This window comes from Telmatherina bonti, assembly GCF_933228915.1.
Source record: "Telmatherina bonti genome assembly, chromosome: 1".
Classification (NCBI taxonomy): Eukaryota; Metazoa; Chordata; class Actinopteri; order Atheriniformes; family Telmatherinidae; genus Telmatherina; species Telmatherina bonti.
In genome coordinates, this window is record NC_136619.1 from 11861427 (window position 1) to 11884885 (window position 23459).

Here is a 23459-nt window from a genome sequence, read left to right on the forward strand (position 1 = left end):
CCGGGAAGCACATCCACACAGTTGCTTGTAGCGGAGCGTTGAGCTTACTTGTTGATGTTGCTGCCCTCCTTCAGTCGCTCTCCTGCCGCTCCAGTTTTTGCTGCTCGCTCACTTCCAGCCAAGTCTACCAGACTCAGCCGACTCACCTTCTCCCCACTCGTCTACAAAGAGAAAACAAAAATCAATTAAAAAAAAGCGTTAATACTGTTTTATTCACCATCTTGGCTCTCACAGCCACACCTGAGAGGGGAACTGACTGCATATTCTCGTCATGCTGAAGAGGCTTTTTCTGTGCTTTCTGACTTGTAATGCAGCCTCATCATCCCTCAGCCTCTTGCTGACAGTTTGCCCTCTGTAACTTCCTGAGGGCTGTTAAAGAGGATAGTATCACCTTCCAGTCAGCGGCTGATGAAGGTGAATCCAACACCTGATCCACACCTGCTGCGAGGCCTGTGCAGAAGCATCAGCGGATGATGTGCTCCTGTGTCTGCAGAGGCTCTCCCCAGCCCAGAAAAGAGTTGAAAAAGTCTGAGCTGAGGTTGTTGGGTGTTACAATGGCAGACCAGTAAGACTTCTAATTAAAACATGTTTCTTTGTTCTTACTGGTCTCATTAAGAAAAACTCACTAGCTACCTCTGCTGTTTAGCTCTTAAGCTCATATTTGGCAGTTTTCCCCACTTTCCCCCTGGTACTGTCACAAAGAAAGAAAACAATGAACAAGTGCTACGATAAAATGAAATAAAACAAAACAAAGTAAAACAAAACAAAGTAAATAATATAAAATAAAACAAAAACTAAAATAAATCTTACCTTTATTATTTCTATACAGATGTTTTTAAAATAGGGGAAAACAGAAATGTAAACAAACTTTATGTATGCTTGGTAAATTAAAACAGACTGAATACTTTGTGGATCATTTTGACTGGTCAGCATGTTTGGGCAGAACCTGACAACAGGCTGCTAAGGAGAGCCATTTAAACTGGATCAGGTGTGTTGGATCAGGGAGAAATTTAAGACCTGCAGGCATGCGGTCCTCGAGGACTGCAGCTGGACACCCTGCAGTACGGCTTCCAGTCTTCCACAACGAAGTTAATCATTAAACAAATAATAGATGTTTTCTGAATTTTCTTTAGTTTCTAACAGAGACTTCAGCTGTGAATACATGCCATGTCTTTGCCCCCTTTTAGGTCTAAATATACAGCTGTCTGGAAATGCAGTGGCTAACCAGCCAACCTTGTGTTTTTCTTGCTATATAAAGGACTCTGTAAGCAGCCCTGCTAAAATCCGAGTCGGTAACCAGATCAGCTGGCAGGATATGCTCAGTCAACCTACTTGGCAGCAGCTTCAAAGATTACAGAGCAATTGTCAAGGCATCAACACACAGCTTCATGTTGTAAGCGTCGATAGAAAAATGTATAAATCTGAATATATATATATATATATATATATATATATATATATATGTATATATATATATAAATATCTATACTTTGTCTGCTTCACATGCGTTCAGCAAAGCAGAGAGGAAAACGGCAGACAGCCGAGGATTTAAAATAAATAAGGCCAAAGTGCAGACAGAGGGAGCTCTGATTAAAGCAGGACAAGTGACTGGAAGTTACTCGTGTGATGACTTTGAGTGTCAGGATGACTCATCCAGCTGTAAAATGCCAAAGGTTACTCTGTAACGTGTCCCTCCAACACTCCTCCTCTGACTGCACCATTAGAGGGCACAGATGAGCTCATATATATATATATATATATATATATATATATATATATATATATATATATATATATATATATATATATAAATAATAATATTATATATATATATATATATATATATATATATATATATATATATATGGACAAACAATTACATCCTTAAACTGGGAATACTGGGAAGTTATTCAAACTTAAAAATATGTATAATATTATTATTTGCACGTGCAATTAATAATAATAGATATTTTCCTGTGTAACTTTGTGACCTTTTCATTTTGTTTACTTTATTATGCATGTTTGAGTTATTATTCAAACTACTGTTCAAAATGATCATAATCATAATAAATATTTACTTTAATAATCCAAATTTAATGATTTAGCTTACTATAAGACGATACAAGTTATGTTTAAGGCTAAACAAAAGGTTCTTCCAGAAGGCGTCCAAAATGACTAAGTTTCAGCAGACTGAATATAACTTTAGAGACAGCTGTATGTTTGTTGTTCCGACATCTAGGACAGGGGTGAAACTTGTCCTTTCAGGGGGTTCAACTGTGGAATAAACTCAGCAATGAGGTAAAAAATTGTAATTCTTTATTTCTATTTAAAAAGATTATTTATCAGTTTATTTTTGAGAGATTTTCAACTTTTTAAATGATTTTTTCTTTATACAAGTCACACATTGTGTATGTAATGCATCTGCTTTTGGTATTTGTATAATTTAACGTAACTCTACTTGTAAGTGTACATTATTAGGCATACAAGCTTTGCTTCTGCCTATTTTGTTTGTTTTACTTGATTGTTTTTTTGGAAATGGACAAACTGCGTGTGACTGATACAAACAAAACAAAATAAACTAACTCACGAACAACTTGTGAAATTCGGCTTTGCATTTAATCCATCTCTAGATGTACTTGAGCTTGTGGCAATTTCATAAATCCTGTTTCTGTTGCCCAAACAACACTAACGCAAACGTTCTGCATACTTCGCAATGAGGTTGTTTGTCTTCCAACATCCTTCATGACAACAATTAGTACGATAGTAACACATGCATAACAACAAGACAGCCAGCAAATAAACTGAAATTTGCTTGAATTGCCTAGAATGGACGGGCATCATGCCTACGACGCCTTGCAGAGATCCAAACAGAGTTTTCAGTAAATGCCACTCCCAACCAGCACCTACTAATCCCAGCCCGACACCACCCCTCCGGTGTTTCCATCAGGATCTTTCTGGGCTGAATGGACACATTTTTAGCATTTACTCCTTTACGGTTCTGTTGGCGAGGAGTCGGGCTGAAAATCGGTCAGAATTTGAAGTCACAGGATGAGTCATGAGAGCGACTCCCGATGACAACTTGGGGTCGTATCAGCAGACGGAAAGATGGCGGCTTTTCCACCAACAGCCTTCTTATGACGCTCCTACGGCAACATCCTTTCCTGATTACGAGCCACAGACCTTGCAGCAGGTAAAGCATCACCTCCACGTTGTGCCAGATACCTACAAGCCGGCGTGCTACAGCGACCGCACCACACTGACGGCACCTCAATAGTAATGGAACCAATAAAAACTACTGTGGTGTTGGGCTTCATAGCTGCTCGTGGAAAAGCAGCATGAGTAAGAGGGGGGGTTATGCATTTTGTAGAGCTGCAGCAAGCAAAGATAAAATGTGATATGTCAGCTAAGTGATTCCCTTCCTGACTCCACAGTTTATATATTTGCTGAACCGTTGAGCTTAATGAGCTTGTGATGATCCAACTTGGCGACCGACTCTGGGTGTGCGTTGAAAACAGAGAAGGCTATATCAGCTGACAAACTCACAGTCACGCCCATGAATTATTAACAGGATTTAGTGGTAGCAAGAAATAAGAGCAAGAAGCAAAGCGGGTAAAGTGGGTCAGTTTTCTTAAGACTACCCCCCTCTCACAGCTGAACTGACATCATCCAGGGATTCGTCCCAAACAGTTTTTCTAATGGGATCGCATGAAACTAGAAATAAAGTGGGCTCACAAGACTTAATAACAAACCCACACTGGTCTAATTTTGTCATCTTATTTCTTTGCTGCAGATTTAAAGAGCAAGGATGAATATTGGCTCATGATCTGCTCTCCTGATCGAATCTTTATACAAATAACTGCCTTGTCATAACTGGCTGACGCCACGTCAAGCACGCAGAAGTGTCTGAGCCATGCATTAGAACGCTATCGGAGATGCCACGTGCACAGCTAATCATGAGATCACATGAGCTCCGCTAAATCTGTGGGAACAAAAACAAATGCAGACTGTGCTTCTACTGAAAAAGATCTCTATTTATAAAGTCCCCGTTGACAAGTCCAGACTAAGATAATGGAGAAAAGGGCTGAGCGAGCTGCCTCTAACATGACAAATACCTGACAGGTGGTAAATGTAAGCATCAGATCTTCTAAAACCAGCGGCCTTCAGCTCTGCTTTTTCTCTTCATGTTTTTATTCTTGTTATATAAATATATTTATGGTCTTTTATTTTTCTTCCAGCAGTGTTTTAAAAGGAATAAATGTGGGCTGAGATGAAGTCTTACTTTGCTCGGCTGGGTGTGTTTGTGTGCTTAAGCCTTACCCCAGACTGCAGGTCTTTGAGTGTGTGCGTGAGGATGATGTTGAAGACGGCGTGCGACCGACTGCTCTCCTCGTTCATGTTGGTAGCAGCAACTGTGCGAGATTTATTCCCCTCCGACATCAGAGACTCAATGTCCTGAGAATAAAAAAAAACACAACAACGTAAAAATAGTTTCAGCATTATTTATTTAAAACAAACAGCTTTTCAGATATATTGACATGTTTTTATTTAGCTGCTCTTTGTTTATCATTCCTCTCAGTCATCAAGCACATCTGCTCGCCTAGTGTCTGCCTTCAATCTATGGGAAGGTTTAGCTTTCCAATAATGCACCAGTCGGACTTTAAACTTATTCAAATCGCTACTGAAGACTCCTTCCCTGTCAAATATATTGTTAATTTATTCTTTATTATTGTGCTTTTATTGTGTTGTCTTTTCTTTCTCTGCTGTTTTAGTGAATCTTGTACATCAGTAAAGTTAAAATAACTCTTCAGTATGTAGGATTTGCTTTCTGTGAGGGTGCATATGGAGAGAAATTTGATTCTTTATTATCCAATCAAATAAGTTAGATTAGTTAGATAAGTTAAATTAGTTAGAAACCCAAAATTATTTTTGAGAGTTAAAAAAAAAAAGTGTTATTATTGTAAATGTATGACTGGTTGATTGAAAACATTAGTTTTGATTGAAGTTGGAGAAGTATGCTTTCTCCAATATATATATATATATATATATATATATATCTTTTTTTTTTTTATCGGAACCTAATTTCTTTCTATCTCTACAAAATAATTGATTATCACTTTTTTTTTTGGTCTCAAAGATAAGTTTTGGTTTTAAATCTAACTTATTTGATTGAATAATAAAGAAACAAATGTCTCTCCATAAGTGCAGGAACACATGGGACTTGTACGGAAAGGAATTAAAGGTGAGCTAACAAGGTTGCTGGATTGAAACACTGTAAGCAGCTCAACATGAGTTCATCTCACCAGTTTGGGAAGTAAATCTTTAGAAATTAAAGATGTGAATTTGGCAGACACATCTGGTTTCCATTGCTGTACTTGTGCAATTCCCTGAAGTATTAATCTGAGAAACTTTTTTTATTTACCAGAAGTGATATTTGACACTATTTGGAAAGATTTTTTTCTTTAACACGCCGGCATTGTTGGCAATGCCAGGGACCACGTTGTGTTTAATCGAGCATAGCTGTCGAACCATAAAAGATTGAAACTTACTTTTTTTCCCCTCTTAATCGGGAGACTCCGGGCTTTCAGACGGCATCACTGTAGCCCATTCATAGGTGATACAGTGTTGTGTCAAAATAGGTGTTCCAATCAGTGCCTTTGTCTTTGGCACATGACACGTGTTTGTCCAATCAGAGCCGATGATGCCTCCTTATTTTTGGAATAAAGTGTGATATTCTAATTTTCGCCTATTTTTTTAATTGTATTTTTTATTATAATACTCTTTATTTCAAGCAAAGGAGCCTCATTTACATAGCAGTTTATGATATTTCAATTCAAAATAAAAAAAAAACAAAAACAAAAAAAAACAAGGTATAAGACATTATGGGGCATTGAAAGGTGGTGTTTATTAGCATTTAAACTCAAAAAAAGTCAGGCGAGGTTTATTTCTCTAAAATACCCTTGGTCCCCAGAGGATTAATGTGATCTAAATTCAGATCAAGTGGTTTTTCAGTTCTGAGCTACCAAGAATGACATTATTGTGGAGCTCATTTGTAGAAAAGAAAAGCGTAAAAAGCATTGAACGTATGGAAGCTACAGAGCTTTGAAAGTCGCCTGACGAACAGCTAAGACTGGTTTTCTGGCAGCTAAGTTAAGTTCTTTGTTTTTTACTGCAACAGGTGGATCCAGAAAACGCTTCCTCTCTTACTTCAACATGACAATAGTCTCATTAGGTGGTCCAGCTGAGGTATAAACATACACAGACTGGGCTGGGCAAGAAAACAAAGTGGCAGAACTGTGGAGGGACTGGGCTCACAGAGAAAGTGGATATAAGAGACAGGATCTTTACCTTGTAGCTGGCCACTGCTAGCCGAGACAGGCCATCCACGTATGGACCCAAAACTTTATGCTCCCTCACCCTCAGTGTTTGCCTACTCCTGGACACAAAACAAAAACAGGTTTAGAACAAAGGCAAGCGACGGAGTCAGTGTTGGCGGAGGTGAGGTGACAATGCAGGCCTGCTGGTTGATGAACACCATTCATGCGCACTTTATTAGTGCTTGGCTCTCTGACCCTGATTCTAACTTGCTTCAGGCCTGAGAACTTCATCATCAGTGGATCCACAGCAGGAGCGCATATGGCTGTCAGATGGTGTTCTTCTCTTCGGCCCCTTTTACGGAGGTTAAAGGTCAAGTGCTGAGTGAGAGTCAAAGGTTATGGTGTCTGGGGCAGCAGACGGAGGCCCGCAGTCCTGATTTACTGCCGACCTGCTGGACATTAACTGGCCTCAATCAGTGATGGCAGGGCAGGCCGCTAATCTTTTTATCTACTGACCACTGCACACCACAGCAGCTGGGTCAGCCCACCGCCACTTTTCTGATTCATTAATGGCTAGCTTGAGTTCATGTTTTCTAAAACCTCTTAGAAAAATAAAAGCAGAATATTGTTAGAAATCCAAAACATTACAATTAAATTTAAGGCCCCCCATTTTTTTTTTTCCCAGTGTGGCCTTCAATATTCACTAGTGAGATTTGCTTTAGGAAATTAAACATAACTAAACACTTCCTGCAGCAGCTTCAATGCCATCCATTTAGTTGAGGGATTTTACCGTAAATCAGCTGCATGAGGCAGACTTTTCATTAACAAGATACTTTCATTGTGAAGAGCGAAGCAGGATAAAAAGGATATCAGCAGCAGCAGAGATGCAGCAGATTCTGTAAAGTCGATGTGCCATTGATTTCCATTTGGCTCAGAAAGGTGAAAATGAAACAAATGCAGGAGTAAAAGTGGTTCCTCCTGGACTTAACAGAGCCACAATGCCTGACTGAGTTAAATCATCCCTGCTTGTGCAAAAGGGTTGGAAGGTTAGGTTGAGGTCATACCCTTTGGGGTCCAGCAGATCTCGGACCTTCTCGTTGTAGATCTCCATGTAGGACACCTCGACAGTGAAGCTCTCCTCTTCCCGCTGTTCCTTCTGGGTCCGTTCAAACAAAGCACTGCACAGGCGGGGAATCAGCCCTGGCTGGTCCCCTGAACCCATCATGGTGTACGACTTTCCAGAACCTAGAATAATCACACACAAGGAACAAAAAGACGGAGTTCAGTCGGAAAAATGGAAAATGAAAAGTTCTCTCTAGCAGCTGACTTAAAACATTCCCATTAAAGACCCATTTAGTACACTCACACTAGGGCTACACAATTAATCCGATTTGGATCGTGATCACGATTTTGGTGGCCACAATTAAATAAACCTGATTGTCATCGATATTTACATTCATAACGCAGCTCTGCTGCATGCGTCTGTGATCACTCAGTTTCTCAACCAGTAGTCTGCCAACCACCAGGGGGCGAACGTGTGGTTAAGGCTTCATTTAGCTGCCTAAATACCAAGCGTGCGCACCTTTTACCAACAGCCAGTTAAGTATCGTTGGATTGGTTGGACATTTGAGGTGGGGCGTGGTTAACACGGAAAACCATGAAGCGGTAAGATGCCTGTTCAGCTTTCTTCATGTTGCAGGTAAAACTGATTGTTTTGATTAAACAGATGATCGAAGTGGTAAAAAAATACAAATATTTTTACAACACGTGGCATTAAAATACACGAACCCCGCCGCGTGCACAACCTGCCCTGCCGTGGATGAAGTTGCTCGTTAAATATGAAATAAGCAGCTTCATTACACAAAAGCAGACATCTCCGCCCGTATTGATCCCTCCCGGCTTCAGACGAAGCTTCTCGTGGAGCTTTAGACAACAACAACAAGCTTTAGACCAATGAGAGCAAGTCATGTCCAGGATGGAAAATACAGCTGCATCAAAACACTGGATATAAATACGAGATCCCTTCCTGTAATTATTTCTCCAAACCGGTGTGGCCTGCGCTGTATGAAAGATGTCAAGGAAATAATGAGGGATCGTGATTAATAATCGTGATTACAATATTGCTCAAAATAATCGTGATTATTATTTTGGTCATAATCGTGCAGCCCTACTTCACGCGCAACGTTTGGTCAAGCTTTGGGTAGGATTCAGCAGGGACGTTCAACTGGACAAAGGTCCTTGTCCCAGAAGTTCAGAAAAGGGAGGAAATGGGTTTATGTTGCAACAGCTGACAATATCACACTTTTAAGCTGGCAGAATTAGTCCCATACCCACAGTGAAATGGACTGCTTCACAGTTTTGTACATTTCATACAGTTTTTGCTTATACATGGTAAGAATGAGACGTATGCCGTCTCTTATGCTCATTCTGTGCAGCTGCCAGGTTCTCCTATTACTCCTGAGTCTGCAGGAACTGTGAAGACCTGCAGGTTAGTTTCAGCTGCATTAAAAGATGGACATTTAGGGTAATTTAAATCCCAGCAGCATTTTCTTTAAACAGTTTTTGATTATTACTGACATGCAAAGGTTTTGTCAAACTAACAATAACTAATCTAACATCTTGTAAATGTGGTGCTTGTTTACTTTGTTGGAAAATGCCCTCAGGTCACCCCTTTTGTTGCTGCATAAACTGATCTCAGCTGTACCCTTGGTTGTAGAAAAGATAAGCAGTGGAGATAACAGGCAAATTAGGTAGCAGTTTATCCTGTTCTACTCTGTGAACGTTGGACACATAAATCTCAATCTTCAGGATTCAGCCTGTCAGATGAAACAAAAACTGCTTTTCATACTTTCACATTCTACATAAGTTCCTGTCTGAGACCACGTCCGGTGACACCATGAACATTTGGCTGTGGCAACATACCACCAACATCTGCAGTTAAATGAGAAACTCTGTTATATAACATACTGACAATTAATAGATCAGCTATATCGTTCATTCATTCATTCATTTTCTAAACCGCTTAATCGAATTCAGGGTCGCGGTGAAGCTGGAGCCTATCCCAGCTGGCTTTGGGCGACAGGCAGGGTACACCCTGGACAGCTCGCCAGTCCATCGCAGGGCCACACAGAGAGACGAACGCTCACACTCATTCCTAGGGGCAATTTAAAGTAACCAATTAACCTAACATGCATGTCTTTGGATGGTGGGAGGAAGCCGGAGTACCTGGAGAGAACCCACGCATACACGAGAAGAACATGCAAACTCCACACAGAAAGCCAAGGATCGAACCAGTGACCTTCTTGCTGTGAGGCCACAGTGCTAACCACTGTTCCACCGTGCAGCCCTCAGCTATATCGATCAGAGAATAATAAATAAATAATGTCCAATAATTACCAGTTTGTCCATAGGCAAAGATACAGGCGTTGTAGCCCTGGAAGGCATTGTGGAGAAGACTTTCCCCAAGGCACTGGAACACCACCTCCTGACCTGCAAACAAGTCAAACACAAACAATTATTCCACTTTTTTTTTTTTTTTAAATCTTGACAAACACTTGTGTATCTTTTTTTTTCTTTTCGCCTGACCTGCAAATTTTTCCTTATCGGTTTCGTCCATGGACCAGAAGCAGTAATCATAGGCAAACACCTGAAGAACAGGGAAAGTATGAGACACACAACATACACAGCAAAGTAACAACCTTGACATCAAGGTGCCACCAGCAGCAGCGCAACAAAACTGGGTCTATTTTTATTGGAGGTTGGGGAATCGAATAAAAAAATAAATAAATAGAATCGAATATCAGGATTTTTTGCTCACAATTTTAAAATCGATATTTTGTTGAAAAAAAAAAAACTCAAATAAATAAAAATAATCCACAATAAAATTGTTGTATTTTTATTGTTTTTATTGATCTTTCTACTTGTCTTCTTGGGCATTATGGCAACAAAATGATGGTCTGGCTTCTGTGTTGTTTTTTTCCCTTGAAATTAAGAAAAATGATTCGCAAAATTTTTTTTGTACATTTCTTTTTTGTTTTGTCGTCTAAATTAGCAATATGGAAAAATCGCAACAATCGCAATTTAAATAAAATCAGCACCCAAAAAAAAAAAATGTTGTGGTCACAGTCTTTAACGCTTTGGAAACACATATTTTTACCCAAATAAAAATAAAAAGTAGAAATAAAAAAGGTAAATATGCTGTTTTTAAAGATGTTCAATGGTGAGATGTCATGTGCGGGGTAATTTTCTTACAACTTAATATATTTACCTCAGTTTGCTTTGAACTGACACGACTAACACTCAAACTAAGAGAAAAACTACTTTAAAGGAGTTTATATGTGAATTTTTCAGGCGACACATAGAAAGACTGACAAGTAGAGTTAAGATAAATATATTTAAGAAGATTCAAAAAGAACAAATTTTCCCCAAGGGTTTAAAGTGAATAACCTTAACAACAAGCTTCTGCTATTCACAGCTTTATAAACCATTACTCTGTGTCAGCGCTCTCATTGGTGAGCACAGTTCCCAAAGCGTGAAATACAGCAGTGTCTTTGTTTTACTTTGAGATGATTCACAGCCATGGAATCAGCTCAGTGTTGAAGTGTCTGTGTTTTATTGGCAGTTACCTTGGACTGATTCCTGATGATGTGATGAAGATCAAGGTCCACAGGAACGTGTGGGAAAACAAATGACAGGATATATTAGCAAGCATGCAGGGCATTAAAACTTAAACATGTTGTTTTATATCTCTGCTCTGAGCAGATATAAGAAGTCAGAGGAAAAACAGATTAATGGACGCAACCAAAGCCCTAGTTAAGCCCACCGCCTTCAGACTTTCCTTGTTTAGACGAGTCACTTGAAAACTTAAAGACAAGTGACTGACTGTAATCCTTGTATTTGCTGTTTTTTTTATAACCTCATTTTTCATTTGTCAAAAACAACCTCCCAAAGCGCTTTTCGACCAAAGAAGAACCACTGCTGGTGCTAGAGCCAGGACTTAGGTGGATCAGCTCCGGTGCTAGCAAAGAACTGGGTTTGGTTTTGACTGAAAGAGTCTGGTCAGTGCTGCGTCATTGCCGGCCGGTCACCAAGAACAGAATTCAGGATCTGGAAATGTAGGTTTCTTATGTCAAACTGATTTGTCGCCAGCTGCACCCATCTCCTGTTGTAGCTGCTCAAACACAGGCTTTGTCCAGTTTTCGGACACCATAGAGCCAAGGAAACACAGAGTCTGCTCTCCGGACCATTTCTACTTGTTCTTGTAGTCAATTCTGTTAGCTGGTATGAAGCTGTTGGTCCAACTTTCAACGTTCATATTTTGGCCAGGTAACCCCGTCCCCAGCTGCAGACACACACAACGTGAAGCGGTTCTCAACTCTGAGAGTTGGGGTCAGGATAGAACCAAGTTTGAGAACCAGGAGCCGGTGCTTAGTCTGGCTCTGGCTCTGAACCAGCTCTGGAACCAGCTCGGTCGAAAAGCCCTATCGGGGGATTTGGTGAGTGTGTCGGTGGATGCCAGAGTGCACAGGGTTCATCCCTAACAGCCTGCAGAATTATTTCCAGGAATGTTAAAATGGCTTGTGGACAGGGGGCTGCGCCGGAGCTGGAACAGAGCTGAGATAAAGCAAGATGGAATCAGAGGATTGCATGGAAAGGTTACTCGATCAAGGTCACAAATGTACAACTAGACAGAGGAATACGTGTGTGGGGTGTTGTGTGTGTGTGTGTGGGGGGATGAAATGCATTGGCAAATTAGCGCGCGCGCACACACACACACACACACACACACACACACACACACACACACACACACACACACACACACAACAGTATTATAGCTAACAGCCATGTTCTTTAAAAATACACACAGATGGCCGACTGCATCTGGTTTTCCGTCTACATGAGGAAATGTCAAAGCAGAGAGACCAGACTCCTTTATTCATGAGAAAATCAGTGATTGATAAGGAAACCAATAAAAAGCCAAAACCTTCATGATGTTACAGAAAATAAACATTTCGATTAGATCCTTATTGTAGATCCAGTAAAATGTTTTAAATACATCATTCAAAAAAAAAACAAAAAACTACTTTGTCAGCTGTGCTGTTGTATTGATCAGGGATATTCCAATTAAGATACCAATCAGTCATTTATTTGAAAAGTCCAATGATTACGTTTTTATCCGAGCACACAGATGCAAGCTACACACTAAATTCCTAAAGTTACAAAATCTTCATTAAAAAGTTACATTTTATTGTTTTTATTAATTAATTTTTTTTTCATGAAGTTCTTGAACAATTCCACAAAATGATACAAACAATAATTGGAGGGGGATCGATAGACCATCTATATTTCAATTACTGTAACAAAATTAACAGAAAAATAAAATAAAAATGTTAACATGCAAATAACCAAATAAATAAACAGTCATCATTTCATTATGACTCTGATTTCAGCATTTTGTCGCGTTGACATTGAACACATCATCAGGACAGTGAAACAGGCCACCCTGTTGCAGTCTTCATTTATCTCTCCGTCTCCTGCCGATTGGTGAGTAGAAGTTACTTTAACATGCGAGGAAGTGAAATGCTGTCTCTGTATCAAACTACCATCCCAGCTGACTAAAAACAACACAGAACCACAAGTACGGTGCACTCAGTGAAGAAGAAACAGACTGTAGAACGATGAGAACCCGATCCGATACTTGCTTGGACTCTTGTAATGATCTATAAATTCTGCCTACAAATGGCATAAAACAAATTAATTAGAGTTTAAATTAATAGTCCAATCTTACATCGGAATTACGTTTAATTCCAAACAGAAATTTGCATTAGGAATTAAGTGTTTACATGGTGATTTTTCATCAGTTTAAAGCAGAATTAACTTTTATTCGGAATTAAAGAGGAACTAAAACTCCCATGTAAACGTACGGATTGACAGGAAGCAAGTGGCGGGACATGCAAACGTGGAAGGGAAGCACCTGGGCAGTCTACTGTATATCAAACCCAAAGTCATGGCCTAACAAACAAAACGGGTAGGATAGTTCCGACGTCATACGTGCTACCTTTCCTAGACTCATATAACCCAACCGGGCACTTTATGACTTGACTGACACATCACACCCCATGCTCCAGACAGGAACAATAAATGAGTAATTATCTTGCTCACTGCACATAAAGGAAGTTTGTCAGTTATTCAGAAGATACCACACACCTGTATTCATTGACTGCAAGTACTACTGGCACACTGGTCTTTACAGTTGGACATGCTGACAACTATAATCCATTTCTTACTTTGGTTTCATTCATAAACAACACGGGAAGTAAATACAACATTGTCTAAAATATTTAGCTTTGAAAGAACATTTAGTTCCATGGTGAAAGGGGAAAAATTAGATCCTTATAGAAATGAATATGAGTCCAGGTGCATCATAAACTGTTTCATAATGGGATTGCCATCCGGTAATTAATTACACATAGACTCCACATCCATTTTCCCCTCCTTGTGTTCACTAATCTCCATGTCCAAATGACAAATCTGTCAGTTTTGGGTGAAACTTTCAGATTAACCCGGAATAAGATAATCACACAATCCAATAAAGATTGACGGCAAAGCAACGATTTTTATGTTCTTCATCATAACAAAGACCATGTAGCATGTCTTACTTAAGCTAATCAAGGTTGGGTTAAGTAGTCTAGTCTATCTAAACTAACCGGATTACTGAGGCGCATTAGAAAGTGAGATCATCTACCAATTAGATAATTAGTTGTTCATCCTATGTCCCTCAGTCCTTGTGTCAAAGTTTTTTTTTCCTACAAGACAATGAAAATTCAAATCTAAAAGCTGAAAACAAAGTACGTGCACATCCTGCTTCCACAAGAATAAATGGACAAGTAGCAGGCAGGTGTACCTAACAGACTGATCGTGAGCACAGCACCTCTATAAAAGCAGAACTTTTGGGAGCTTGTTGGTTATTTAGATGTCTGTAAACATAACGGAGAGTGATAAGACTCGTCCTGTTTACAAACATTTAACCAAGCCTGTGGTATCCATAAATACCTTGGAATTTTTTTTTTTTTTTTTTAGGTATGAGCAAACCCTATGAACACTTCCAAACATTTGAGTGCTAACATGTTTGAATGAAATCGGTGTTTGTGATGTTTCTTACTTAGTCATTTACAAAGCATTTAGTTATTTTCCAATAAAAAGCAAGATGTTGCAGACTGTGTCAAAACATCAGAAATTCCCTCATTGGAAAAGTATTTTCATGCATTTTTTTTCATTTAAGAACAAGCCACAGTCCTCAGGGGACTTTATTCTGTTGCTAGTTTTTCTACAGCCCTCGGTGCAACAGACACCAGATCTGTGTTAGGACGCTACAGCACCACATTCCCTGGGGGGGGGGGGGGGGGGGGGGGGGTATAAGGATGTTTTTTTTAAATCAACATAAATACCTCATACCAATTGCCAAACACACCAGGGTGATGGTTTTAATAACAAATAATTTTAATTTATTAATCTCTATTGGGCATTTCAGCTCTGCATTTGACCTATCTCTTGATGTACTAGAGCAGGGATCCACAATCCTTGTCTTCAAGGACCAGAGTCCTGCAGGTTCTCCCAGTGTCCTTGCTGGAACACACCAGACTCAGACTCAGACAAGCTCTGCATACTTAAACTCACATTGATTTGAATCAGGTGTGTTGCAGCTGGGACACTTGGAAAACCTGCAGGACACCAGTTCTCCAGGACCTGGATTCGGGATCCCTGTACTAGAGAGCAGTGGGCTGCCATGTTTCAGCACACAGGGAGCAGTTGGGAGGGGTTCAGGGCCTTGCTCAAGGGCCCACCTTGCATCAGCCAATCAGGCTCTCCAGACACAAGCCACCGCTGTAACTCTGATGTATAATGTTTTCTGTACAGACCAGAAGTGATGAATTTGTCTTTTCTTCTGTTTTATTCTTTTCTCAGAATTTTTTTCCTCCAGTTATGGCTTCACCCGACACGTTGAGGGCTTCCATTGGGCTGCGTGAGATCCAAAGATGAAGACAGCACTAAGAGACAGCCAGTCACAGAAATAGATCTACCTACAGGAGAACCCTCTGCAACAACATGACTGCTAGAATATATTACCACTCAACTAAGCAGTCAGCTAAATCAACAACCCGACATCATGCTAACCTCGACATCCTTCTTTTTCCACCATTTTGGCTTCGTATAATATATGTCGTTTCTGGAAAAAATGGCGAGTAAAGAGAAGAAACATTCGGCAACACCTGTTTCCTTTTACCCATGCACATTCTTCATAAACCGCCAAAGCTGCAGCTCTTACACAAACCAGCCAACGAATCTGCAACACTTCATATTTCACAGATGTTGTGAAGCTGATGTGCTGCGCTCAAAGCAGACACACGCTGACAAACTCCCGTCTGAAGTTTAATTCATTCCAGCTACCTTTTTAAATGAACAAAATTAACACCTTCTCTCCCCTTTCTCGGGGTCCCTCAGCAGCCAGTGTTTGAGACGGTGTTTAATGCTATTAAAATAAAAAGTTAAAAAGGATTTAATTTGCTTTCCCAGGAGAAAATGCAATAAACTTCTGTCAAGAAAACAGATGGGTTACAGACTTGTCAGACTATATTTCATCATCCACATATTCAGAGACTTTGGGATATTAAAATGATTGTGACACCATGATTTCAAGATATTTTTGTGTCTCTTAAAGCTCCTCTGAGGGGCTTTAGGGCATCCCAACACAACCCCCCTTTCCATGTAGTTATATCTGGGCTCAAGGGAGGAAACCAGCATGGCAGGTTTTGACGTGCATAATGATGACAGCTGTCATGGTTGCTTCAAAGACTATAGGAGAGAAGGGTCACCCACGTACTGCATTCAGACACCCATTATTAAAGTAAGGGGCACCCCCTGACCAATAAGAGGGGAGAATCGGGCGGTCAGGAGAGTGGTGAACCCTCCTCCCTCGGTCCTGAAACAATCCCATTCGTCTCTTCTCTTTTCAGCCTGTCGGCGTCATTTAAAAAATAACTTAATGCATGGCTGCTTCCCCCTCCTTTCTCTTTCCCTACTGTTTGTGCATGCTATTTTTTTTCCTCTCCTGCACCATACCATCCACGGTTGTGTTGGGAGGAAGAGGGAAGGAGGGGTGGAGGATGGAGAGAAGGCTGAAGGTAGCCAGGGGGTTTAGGGAGAGGGAAGGCTGAGCCTGGGTCTGGAATTTTAAGCTGAAGTACAAAGGTCATCAGAGTAACCGAGTACATACTGACGCCACATGACAATGGGACATGTAAGAAGCTGATGTTTGAGTACAGTGCACACAAACTCTTAGGTTACGAGACAAAGGGGTCCTCATGCTGTATAAATAATTATATAGACTGCCTGTGCATATTATCCCAGACGTGCACGCTGTGCCTGTATTGTCCACTTGCTGCAAATGTTTTCTAGAAGCCTGCATGTGTTGAAATAAGTCAAAGTCAAGTCAAATGCCATAGATTTCATGTGAAGCCCCAATGACAAATCTCTGTTAGACTGTTAGTCTGTAACTGTACATTTTCTCACTGCAGTCAAGAAAGCTGGGCAGCAAGACAGCAGATTTCTGACATGGATGTTAAGTGAGTGGAATCAGCTGTCTGAGCCTGAATCAGTGGTGTGAAACTGGGATAACTCGCACTACAACCAGCTTGGGTCGACAAAAACGAAGAAAAATAAACTTTAAGACGAATCAGACTTAACTCTGTATTTATATTAGCAAACTGCTTAAAAACTTCCACCATCATATGGCGTACTAACACACTGACACACATCATCGTTTCAAGACACATGGCCGCACAGCTTCTTTTGTCTATCGTCTTGGAAACCAAGCTGCTTGTGTTTGCATCACTGACATGTGACAGATCTTTGTCAGTGTGTCAACATCCAGCTTCAGTGGTCCAGTGCAAACAGCCTCGGGTCGTCATGCGAACCACTAAGTGTACAGCTGTGGGGAGGTTAGTGGTCAGTTTATCAGGCAGACCAGTACAGAATGCCCTGACCCAGTGACTCACATGCTGAAGGTGAGGTCATTCCCAGTAGCTTAAACAAGATTCAAAACACAAAGGATGTGCCAAAGCATAATTACAATATGTAATGTAAGCAAGATAACTCAGAGTGCATGGAAGAAATTTTCATTACACGGGCAATTAGTAATGTTTAATGATTGTTTAAAAGCTTAAAAAAAAAATAAAAAAATCCAAACCTCCTCTCTGCAATGACTCACTGAATGTGGGGTGGTAAGCAGCTAAAGTCTGGTCTGCTTGCTGAGTCCTACTGTGGAAAAACTGAACCAGAAGCACAGCTCACAACTGGCTCATGGAAAGAACTGTGTGTTTTAAAAGGTTGCAGTAGAATATTACCATTTTACTTCCCTTGTAACGCAGGTTGCAGCAGAGACAAACAGTAGATTTACAACACTGCCTTTAATCAATCCTGTAAGAGGCCTAGATTGCTTTCAGTGATTGATCCATTCCAGAGTGGACAAGACAAAGTATAGGAACGTCATGTGAAATGGGCTACAGACCTACAACTGGACAAAAACATACGTACAGCGAACATACAGAATTGTAGGACGACAGTCTTCATTATATTTTCTACAGGCTAACTCCTGATTGGATTACAATTTAAACACAAAAAGAAAAGAAAATAAACACCTGGAACCCAATTATATGTCTGATTAACATAAAGATTAAACCCTACTGGAGCGCCTCAGCAGCTTGAAGGGCTCTCCATCCAGGCGTGTCTTGGGTGAAGGGATATGTGGAAGTTTTTTGGGTTTTTTTCCCAGATTTTCTGGTTGACCAGAGGAAACAGTTACATGATGAATGGCTGGACTGGCTGCCATAACATCAAATATGGAACACTGGATTAAAGAAAACACGCCGTTCACTAAACTTTTAGCATCATGATGTGAATGTGGGCTCAAATTTAAAGTCAGTCAACTTGACCAGTTTTGCTGTGAACTTGGCTACAGTCTGCTTAGGGAGTGTCGGAGGAGAAGCAGCAGCACAGCTATTGATATAGATGTGAAAGAAAATTTTACTTTTTCTTATCCACGAATAAGGCAGACAGACATAATTCTAACTGTTCAAATAAAAAAATCACCTGAAGTTGATGCTCCCCTTTAGTGTCTGGGGCATAGACTGTATATAAAGAGATGTACGTAGCCTTTGTGACGTCACCCATAGGTTTCTGAAGAGCTGAATAGAAGCCCGGTGGGTGGTTCCTACCGTCGCCATCTTGGCAGGGGCATGTGTGTCATCTTGCCCAGAAAATACAAATATGGGCAAAGAGGTGGAGCTGAGAGGGTGGGCTATGAGTGTCATGGTGGATGATTGACATTGAGTGAACTCCGAGCTGCCTGTAGCTAAAAGCTAACCCGGAGATAACAGGAGCTAACCAGCTAATGGATGTAAGCGGGCTAAAGCTAAGTCACGCTGTCAACCGGCTAAAAACAGCGGTTGTTCTGCGTTCTTCTTACTTGAAGCGGGAGATTGGTACCTGTCAATCAAAAGGACACGCCCCTAAATCTGCCGAATTTCAAGATTAAATAACTTTTAAACGGGCGAGTTAGAAAAAAATTCACTCCCCCCACAGTTGTCATGAAGGTAAACCTGACCTATTAAACCTAAAATGGATTTTTGAACCAGGCTGTAAACATGTTTATTTCTGCCGTGAAGTTGGTCTTTTTAACATGGGAGTCTATGGGGATTCACCCTGTTTTGGAGCCCCTAGTGGATGAAGGGGGAACAGCAGTTTCATGCACTTCTGCATTGGCTTCACTTTTAACCGCCGGAGGTTGGTGCTTGGTCTGGGGTCATTTCTGTCATACAAGGACATTTAATTGTGTGTTATTAGGGTCCATGTCAACACGGTTTTACTCTGGCAGAAAATCTCTGATTCGGTGCTCTGAAACACTTTCAGCCTGCATTTCTTCAAAAAGAAAATAAACAAACAATCCAAAAAATCTCAGTGAAAGTGCTGTTTATAATAACCAGAATTTCCTCTTGGTTTTGCATCATGTTTGTCAGTCTACTATTCATCTAACATTTTTCCACCACATACATCAAACAGATGATACTTTGAATCACACTATCCATTGATGAGGTTGTCACAATTCAGTCAGACAGCTGCGGTGCAGGTAGAGGTCAGAGTATGACACAACCCATCAAAGACAACAGCAAAATGGACGTCACAGTCCTGCACAAGTTTGGCTGGAGCCCAGTTCCAGACCAGTTTTAGGTTAAACATGGGACAGTTTTAAGTAGGACTCCTCTCGGAGGGTTCAGAGATGATTAACCTCGCATAGCTTCTGTGTAACCTGCTGTTAGGACAGACTGTGGGCCACTTTCATTTTAACAGACCGACTGACCTTTGCCACCATCATATTGTCAGTGTTATCATCATTAGCATTTGGATTATGGCGGATCTGCTCGGTGGACATTTTTTCTTGTCCCGTTACCATTTGGCTTCTGAGCCTTGCGCTCAGGAACGGGAGACACAGGGAGGACAAGTCTATCTCTCATTTACCTGGTTACAGGAAGGACTTATGACTGGTTACAGGAAGAACAATAAACACATCAAGACCCGTCCTGCACCATACAAGAAGAGAAATTAATCCAAAAAGGGTTTTTACAAAACATTCTGGATTAAAGCTTTTGTTCTGCTTAATGACATCAGGACATTACATGCTGTCTCTTTAGTGACATGCTATGAACATGACTTGTCACTAAAGGGATGGAAAAACAGCACTCTCTACGTATGGGTTCAGTTAATATTGTAAATGACGCAAATGCCAGCTGTTTACTCGTTTCCCCAAATGGATCCTGTTTCAGTACTTCCAAGACTCAACAGGTACATATAATTATATTCAGCATTATTTAATAACCATCTCACAATGATTTCACTAACCAGGTTTACCTTCAACAACAGATGGAGGGTTATTAAATGGACATTACACTTTCCAACACCAAATGTACCAGCTTTTTCCACGTTCCTTTTAAAGGCGGTGGTACAATAAGTCAAAATATAATTTCATCTCGTCTCACACCACCTGACACTGATTTCAAACAAAAAAACACAACAAAAACAAAAAAAACACTCCCGGACATGACATAAATTGCCTGTCTTTCTTCCCCGTTCTCACACATCAAAAAAGCTAACAACAGACTTTAAATAAAAAAACTATCTGTGTAATATAACCTAATACATTAAAATATAATTAAAAAATTTACTTAACTTCCATAAAAGCCATTTTTCATAAAAGAAAACAAAAACACCAATGGCCTCCACACCAAATACATATCACATTTTAGAAGAATAGCTACACAGCAACTACTTTCTCCAATGAAGTGCATAGAAAATGTTTTTGAATGCATTAAGTAGGAGACAGATTTTCATTTGTATCCAAACAGCTAATCCTAAGCTTCTCCAACAACTCCTGCTAAAACAGCCTGTGTTTCCTAAAACAGGATCTGATTGCAGGAAACAGGGCTTTAGCCAGGCAGAGAATGAATACACACATTCCTAACACATTCCAGCTGATGACGAACCGAATCACAGCAGACTTGGCAGCGCTCGGAAAGGCGACGCTGCTATATTCAAAGACAGGAAGTTATCTCACTGCTAATTATTTGTTATTATCACTTGGTAAAAAGCAGATAGTTGCTGTCCTTACTTAGAGTACTACCAGATGGGTGAAACCAGCTAAACCCAGTTTGTTATAACTTTTCTGGACAACTCTGCACTAGACAGCTGGAATAAACTTGTCTGTAGCTCTTAAGTAGCCCATGCACGTGTAAAATTACTAAAGCTGATCTCATGGAAAGCTTTGCAACAAAACAGGCACAATGGCACCGACAGGCCTTACCAGCTGTTAGAACTCCCTGCTGCCAACATTATTTGGCATCAATTTCACAGGCCTTTAGTCATTTTGCCTTCAGTTACTGCATTCAACTCATTACAAGTGTTGGTATTAGCTGTGCACTGGCTATGAAACTTCTCGGTACATTGTTCTTTCCCTCTACTATTTTGGGTTCCTGTTTTCAAAAGTCCTCTTCTGTTCAGGGAACAGCCACAAACTCAAAGCAGTGATGAAACATGCATTAGAGGCAAGTCTTCCAATGAACTGTAAATATGTACAAACGTGCATTTACTACATGTGCGGGATATTTGGGAAGTTACATGTCACGTGACCTCTGAAGGAGGATTTCCCCTCTGGAGCTCATTTGTGTAGCAGACAAATATGCAGCCAAGTTTAGTCTAGCTTTTGTTCTTGTATTTAAAAAAAAAAAAACTCAGTTCAAGTGTTGTAGTTGAACGATTAATGGACTTAAAGTCTATATTTACAAAACAAATTAAAAAATAAAATAAAACTAAATTAAAATAAAATAAAATCAATAAAAATAAAATAAAATAAAATAAAATAAAATAAAATAAAATAAAACAAAATAAAAAATAGGCTTTGACAATTCAGTGATGATGCATGGTGAAATCAAGTGAAAGAAGACTTCATAGCATTTTCTTTTCCATTCTCCACATTTAGTGTTTCCAAATGATTATGGAAACACCAAGCATGTATTGCACCATATGGGAAATGTATTGCATATGGAGTTTGAATTGCACTCTATTAAATATGTATTGCATGTGGAATATGCATTGCACTATATATTCCATTTGGTGCAATACATGTTTAATCAGCTTTGTTGCTTTAATAACCCTGAATCATCCTAATTTTTAGGTAAACATATTTTATTGCTGCAGTTCAGGTTTTGCCAATAAGTAACACATGCATCAAACAGTTTAAGTTGAGCAAGAAAGCAACTCTTTCTCTTTGTTTATGCACTTCCAGATATCTCTTCCCATATTTCAACAAAGGGAATCCTGGTGACTCTGTTAGCTTAAGCAAACAGCATGCACCTGCAAGACCCTAACTTTACAACCTACTTCCTGCACGCACCCTCTCCAGTCTTAACGCACTGTGTCAACATAAGCTGGACTCAAACAAAATTAAAGCAGCATCTGCACAGTGAGAGCAGCAGTCGGCCGATCCTCCTGTCGCTTCCTCGCTCCTTTGTCACTCAGAGACGGAGACAGAAACTACAGCTCAGCTCTTGTTCGGTGCTCCATAAAAGTCACAGAGGAAAGTTTATGGTCGACAGATGCTCGAGCAAAATGAGGCTTCTTCCCCCCTCTACCAGCCTCTCAGTCTCGAGGAAGGGGCTTCACGGTCACCAGCAGCGACCCGGAGTTAACCTCCTGCTGAGTTTCCATGGAAACAGAAAAGTTAAGAAAAAAAAGAAGGAAGCCAGGGAATGGGAAGTAAAATTTAAGTGAAGGAGAAGAAGAACAGAGTCTGTTTTCTGGTTTTGTTTTACTTTTTTTTTTTTTTTTTTTAAATACATATATGTGTGTCTTTGACCATCTAATCCTTCATGCTGCTTTTTCTCGTTTTCTTGTCTTCCTAGTCAACTAACACACACAAAACACACACTGCTGCTGTGGCCATTTCCTGGACTTCAGCTTGAAGTGTTTTTTAAAGATTCTGATCAGGCAGGCTGCAGTCAGCTCTACAAGTCACAAGGGGATCTTTCTTCCGACACAGCTGGCTTCCTCCAGGATGAACTGTTAGTCGCCATCTACAGCCTCATTTTGAACCATCATACAAATGGTTACATTTAATATGAAAACGCTATTTTTTCCTTTATTCTTTGCAGTTTGGATGGTAACTTCTTGATCTTGCCTTCAAATATGACTTTTCTAGCACTGTGGTGTCTGATTGCGGCCAACAATACACACAAACACACATTCCTGTCTTGCCTTGTAACCAAATCTAATAGATCTTAATGCCTCCTTCAGTGGAAGGATTGAACTAGTCCAAGAACAACTTAGCATAACTCAATAACAACAGCTGGTTAACAAGATGAGAGATTAAAAGCCAACAGAGGGCAACAAGTGGCAAGTGATGCGAGTTACATTCCACCTGTCATGAGGAGGTTCAGCAGGTGTTTCACCCATTTCCAGCCAAAAACTACATCATGAGGAACAAAAGGGGCAATCTAAATAAATCCAAGACTTGTTAATTACTAATAAAGGAAAGAC

General features: G+C 40.2%; 1 protein-coding gene across 1 annotated transcript in view; it reads right to left on the bottom strand.

Moving 5' to 3' along the window:
- Positions 1-23459, bottom strand: part of kif13ba (kinesin family member 13Ba) — a 56283-nt gene that overhangs the window by 25082 nt on the left and 7742 nt on the right. The window contains exons 3-9 of the mRNA XM_079239464.1: positions 10940-10952; positions 9900-9960; positions 9711-9803; positions 7379-7559; positions 6346-6433; positions 4318-4452; positions 49-161 (exon numbers count right to left, since the gene is read on the bottom strand). Of these exons, the coding sequence (XP_079095590.1) occupies positions 49-161; positions 4318-4452; positions 6346-6433; positions 7379-7559; positions 9711-9803; positions 9900-9960; positions 10940-10952 (684 nt within the window). The remainder of the gene's footprint in view (positions 1-48; positions 162-4317; positions 4453-6345; positions 6434-7378; positions 7560-9710; positions 9804-9899; positions 9961-10939; positions 10953-23459) is intronic.